This window comes from Microplitis mediator, chromosome 6 (assembly GCF_029852145.1).
Source record: "Microplitis mediator isolate UGA2020A chromosome 6, iyMicMedi2.1, whole genome shotgun sequence".
Taxonomy (NCBI): domain Eukaryota; kingdom Metazoa; phylum Arthropoda; class Insecta; order Hymenoptera; family Braconidae; genus Microplitis; species Microplitis mediator.
This window is the reverse complement of record NC_079974.1, coordinates 17,605,110-17,611,184: the sequence shown is the minus strand read 5'-3', so window position 1 is coordinate 17,611,184 and position 6,075 is coordinate 17,605,110. Positions and strand designations below refer to the sequence as shown.

The 6,075-nt window shown below is 25.1% G+C and overlaps 1 protein-coding gene across 1 annotated transcript; it reads left to right on the top strand.

Moving 5' to 3' along the window:
- The first annotated feature begins 2,031 nt into the window (after window positions 1–2,031).
- LOC130670561 (probable cyclin-dependent serine/threonine-protein kinase DDB_G0292550) lies at window positions 2,032–6,043 on the top strand. The gene is made up of 2 exons (XM_057473978.1): window positions 2,032–2,409; window positions 4,554–6,043. Exons 1-2 carry the CDS (start codon window positions 2,382–2,384, stop codon window positions 6,041–6,043), a joined length of 1,518 nt encoding a protein of 505 aa, XP_057329961.1. The 5' UTR covers window positions 2,032–2,381.
- The last annotated feature ends 32 nt before the right edge of the window (window positions 6,044–6,075 follow it).

Here is a 6,075-nt window from a genome sequence, read left to right as displayed (position 1 = left end):
TAAAAAAAAATTTTATTTTTTAAACATTCCAAAATCACTTTTGTAAATATAATTGACCATTATTTTGTACATTTTTTGTTAAACTTTTTCAAAAATCGAGTGTCAGTCCAAAATTGTTAATGGCTTTTGTTTTATGATAAAAACCAATAAAAATTTTTTTTTCTTCCTTTTCATCTAATAATTGTGTAAAATGTAATATTTTTTTCTGTAAATTACTTACAAAAAAATTTAATTTAATCAATTTTATTTAATATGCAGAAATTTTCTTTTTTTTCATCTTTTTACAGGGGTACCGTTTAGCGTATTGGAGTCCTCGGAACCTTAGTATTTTCTTAAGTACCCCGCTTTGCCCCCCCTTCCCCTATTTTTATACTTCTTGTTTTGGGTGGTCCGTTTTGTCCGCTAGGCGAAAAAATTTTGTTCTTATGGCCGGGAAATTTGGTTTAATAATTTTATATATGAAAGTAATAAATAGAAGATTCACTGTATTCAAATTCATAAAAGTCCATTATTGCTGTCTAGCGGTGCCGTTTTGCCCGTCTTTTCCCTGTATGTATGTATACTTCTTATTTATACTTTTACTGTTAGCTTAAGTTACATTAATGCAAAAATACTTGTACACTGAGAAAAGAATTTATCAAATATTAACAAAATTTATCAATATTTGATAAACAGCTTACTTAGATTCTTCCCAAGTCAGCCATTATCAAATATTAATACAGTTTATTAAATATTAATAAACAGTTTATCAATTATTGATCGGCGGTTTATCAAATATTAATAAATACAGACTGATCTATAGTTTACGTTTCTACATATCTTATATACTATCGTGATATGTAAGCAGTTTGTTTAGTTAATATAGGTTAGGTGGAATTTAGCAAGCCCCACTTTTTTAATCATTTTTCTATAACACTTTATTTTATTTTTTTTTTTATTATTTCAACAAGCATAAAAACAATTTGTTAGTTGTAACGCATGTATAAGGCAATATATTAGGTTAGAGGGTACAACGCCACCACACTCATTAATACTATATACAAATCTCACATATCAATAGTTGATAAAAGTTTATTAAATATTAATAAATTTCTACTAAATATTGATCAGCGACCTATTAAATGTTAATATCAATTTATTAATATTTAGTCGATGGAAAGATCGATATTTGATATGTGTAGGATAGTATTTAATAAATACAGTCGAATATTCGATAAATCAATTTATCAAATATCAGTTAATTTTTCTCTCAGTATACTGTATTAAAAATTCACTTACTTTTGATTTGATAAATGTAATAAGCCGATTAAACAATTATAGGTTTGAAGTGCAGGGTGAATTAATCATTTATGTTTACAAAGCTTGTAAATATTTTAAATTAATAAAAAAAAATACTTTGTAGCTATACAATACAATTAACTCATACTTTGGGAATTTATCTACTCGGGTAGTGATCAAACTCTTAGTTGTTTACAACGAAGTATGGAAAGAAAATTGAAACAGCGATATAACTTGTCCTTTTTTTACTTCAAATTTTTTTGTACACTGATGAAATATCCCATTGCGTCATAAATTTTAAAAAGGTATTCACAAAAACTATATATTTTTCATATATAAATAAATATAATACAACTTCCTGTTTATCTTCAAATTACTCATCCAATTAAATAATTAATGTATAGAGCTATTAATTTAGAAACTTACATTACAAAAGCTATATAAGTGATATTAATATAGTAATTACTACAATACATTAGAACAAAAATAATGATTAATTTTTATTTTCATACTTAAACCACTACTGTGAGTATAGAATGAACTTATAAACAAAAATAATTATCGATATTAATCGTTTTTACTGTAATAAAAAATACCAGATATTAATCTGGTATTTTTTATTACAGTAAAAACTCTAACTTAATGATTATTTTAACTTACATCGTTGATTTTTTTTGTATCACTTATCCATCTAACCTTTCTACAGTAATGACGCAGAGTGCAACAAGTTCAGCATTAAACTTTTATTTTGTTTTCTTTAAAAAATTTAATATCTTCGTACATCATTCAAATAAATATATAATATTAACTATTAATTCTTGTAGTAATAATAATATGAAGTTATAAATTATTTTATAATTTATTGCTTTTTTTGTAATTATGAAATTATTAAATATAATTTATATACCGGTTTTTTTGACCTCAAAAATTGTATATATGAAACTAATCACCTTAAAGTTGAATATACTGGTACAACAACAACTAACACAATTTACATGTAAAAAAGTGATGGAGACAAAAAGACGTCAATAATATTTTTCAAGTAGAAAAACTGTTTGATAAGATATCGAATTATGTATTGTTTTATCATTATCTGCGGTTAAATGCATTGTGTTAATAATTATATGCATCGTAAGTTACTTCATTTTTATTAGCAAAGAAAAAATAAAATTGTTAATACACAAATATTTTATAATAATAATAATAATTATAATAATGATATTCAATGAGTTCTTGAAAAATTTAAATTAATGAAAAAAATAGTATAACTATTTTTAAAACTCAATATCACTTACTTAATGTCAAAAATGTCTTTTCCGCTTGTGCAATATTTACATGCATTGAATAAGATAGCTGACTTAGTTTGTAATCTTTTAATGAAATTACGAATTTATTAACAATAATTATAAGTATATTATATAGTAATCTATATAATATACTTATAATTATTGTTATGATTTGGTGGTAGACAATAATCTATATATGAAAAAGTATAACTCAGAAAAAGCGTCATATGATCAAAAATATATGGTAACATTCATGCATAATTATTACATAATATAATTTAATTATTATAAGGTAGATGTCATAAGAATCTAACTACGGTATTTGTCCTCATGGTGCAGCATTTGTAAAATTTTATCATATCATTGGCTTAAAAAGTTGTCGAGAAAGAGGGACCAATTATGGGCCCTGTGGCCATTATTGACTTTTTTCTTAGGTGGCCCATTAACCCCCCCCCCCCTCTTTTATGTAGAGATAAGTATAGGGAAGACCGGGGTGCTACGGCCCCCTGGGGTACGAAAGCCCCCCTCAAAAATTAGGTAAAAAAATTTTTTTTGATTTCCGTCAAGTTATGACTCCTACACTGTTTTTATCACATTTTAAGTCAATATGTGATATGTGGGGTAAATGGACCACCCGAAAAAAAAATTATAACTAAAAATTTTTTTTTGCATTTTCCGTCAAGTTATGACCTTTATAATGTTTTTATCATATTTTAGGTCAATATGTGATATAAGGGGTAAAATAGACCACTCGATAAAAAAAATTATAACAAAAAAATTATTTTTTTTTCATTTTCCGTCAAATTAATTTTTTTGTTACAATTTTTTTTTTTGAGTGGTCCATTTTGCCCTACATATCACATATTGACCTAAAATATGATAAAAACATTATAAAGGTCATAACTTGACGGAAAATGAAAAAAAAATCATTTTTTCATTACAATTCTTTTTTTCGAGTGGTCCATTTTACCCCACATATCACATATTTACCTAAAATATGATAAAAACATTATAGAGGTCATAACTTGACGGAAAATAAAAAAAATTTTTTTTTATAATTTTTTGGGGAGGGGGCTTTTGTGCCCCAGAAAAAAAAAATTTTTTTTTCATTTTTTGCAAAATTTCGAATGATTCTTCCGAAATAGAAGGAATATAAACGAATTTGATGGTCAAAAACCACAAAAGGAAAAAAACGGCTTAAGGGGGCCTTCGTGCCCTGGTCTCCCCTATATATAATTGTATGTAATATTACACGCGTCGTCATTATGATAGCATCTAAAATTTTCAACAAATTTTGACGAAATTGAGTACATTTCTGTGTCTACGATTACCGGAATTAAGTTCGAAGATCTATTAAGGTTGGTTACTCATGCGATAAAGGGCAGTCACTTAAAATGTTAACAATAACGAAAAATTCTAGTTTATGGAAAATTTCTCTTATAACTTGTTAATTAAATGATTTAATCAGATTTTTGAAAAAGTGATTGAAACTGAAAAATGAGCTTGAGTAAGTTTTTTAAAAATTTTTATCGGTTTTATGAGACCTTGATTTTCGATAGTGAACTTTGATCTATAAATTTATGAAACTAAGAATAAATAACTGAAATACCTATTGTAACATAAGCTCATAATAAACTTCGTTTGATAATATTGCAGTAATAAAAAGAAGTTGTTGAATAATTTGTGATTAGAGTAGCTAATTAAAATCTCATTGTTGATTAAATTTCTTTCAATGAAATAATTTCAACATTAAGAAAAAATCAATTCAGTCTTTAAAGTTTTTTAATAGAGATTTGATCGATATTAATTGAGCAATAAATGATATTCTAATCACTATGAAATTTATAAAAATTATTATCATTATTTGTAATTTATTGCTGTATTTACATCTAGCTTTAGCGATTCCAGTGTTAGGTAAAAATGTTATTTTTAATTTATGTGATTTTCCTTTTAAAATTTAAACTCCATTTAAAATAAATAAAATTACAGATAAAAATCCCGTAAGGTCTAAACATATGTCTAGAAATAATGGTGACGTAATATCGATTATGATACCAGAAGATCCAGACAGTAATTTAAATATTGATCAATTGACATTGGACTTTAGACGTCAACTTGAACTAATCAAACAACAACGACGCATTAATAAATTTGAAAATCACTATTTAATTAATACGAAAAATGATATTTCATCGGTTTCAAAATCAAAAAATTCTTTTAAAAATAATCGGAAGAAATTAAATAATTGGAAGATTATAAAAAATGAAACTGTCAACCACCGACGGTTTGGAAAAAATTTTGGAAAAAGTAAGAAACAAATAAAATATCGTAGCAATATTGAAAAACGCTTGCAATCGAAAAATCAATATAATTTTTCAAAAAATAAAAAAAATCAATGGAAAGACGTAAATGACGTAAAGTGTAATAAAATAAAATCGTTATGCAAAAATAAATTTTCAAATAACTTTCATAAAGAAAGTAAAAGTTCATTTGATGTTATCAATTCTGAAAAAGGTAAAGTAATTAATGAAAATCGGTTTGCAATTAATAATAATCGTAAAGAAAAATTACAAAGAACTACAGAAAGTTCTATTAGGAAAAGTAAAGTCAATGATTATATTATTCCAAACACAAAAAATGTAGGCTTTGATACTTTGCCAAAGGATAATTCAATTCCTGATTGTTCTCAACAAATAGATAAAAATGGTCAAGAATATTTATTATGTTTTAATGGATCAGCAATAAATTTACCTGAAAAAACTGTAAAGACTGTGGAAAATATAAATTATTTTAATAATAATAAAGAAGAAAGTGTAAATAATGATAATTCATCGGTGGATAATATAAACTCAAATCGAAAAGTTTATCCGATAAATATACAAGTAAATGATTACAAGGAAATTGAAAAAATTCTTCAGAATCCTGAGGTCGCAATGAAGCATATTAATCCGGTGGACTTTGAAAAAAATAAAAAAGTTAATTTAAATGATATCAATAATAAAAAAAGTCGAGATACGCAATCGAATCATAATTCAGAAAATAACTTGATAATAAAGCCATATCATGACGATCGGCAAGTAAAGATCTCAAACGATTATTCTGAAAGTCTGCTGAGTAATTATGAATTAAATGATAAAAGTCGATATGATTCATTGAATAATGAAGAACAATCCTCTAGAGATTTAAGTCAATCTAATTATCAAAGTAAATCGCAAGATATTTATAAAATTTCACCCCAATTATATTTTGATAGTGAAAATTTACCGATAAGAATTAAAAGATCTACGATCAATAATTCATTATCTAAACCATATAAAACTCATGTACAACAGCCAGGAGAAAAATTAAATAAACATAAATTAGCCGTAAAAAAAAAACTTGAATTCTTGAAAAAAAAATTAATGAAAAAAAAAAGTTTTCAAGGACTAAAAAAAAATTACGATAGTAAGAATAGAAAAATGATTGAAAAAAATAAATAATTAATAGTAAAATTTTATTATTCATAAATATC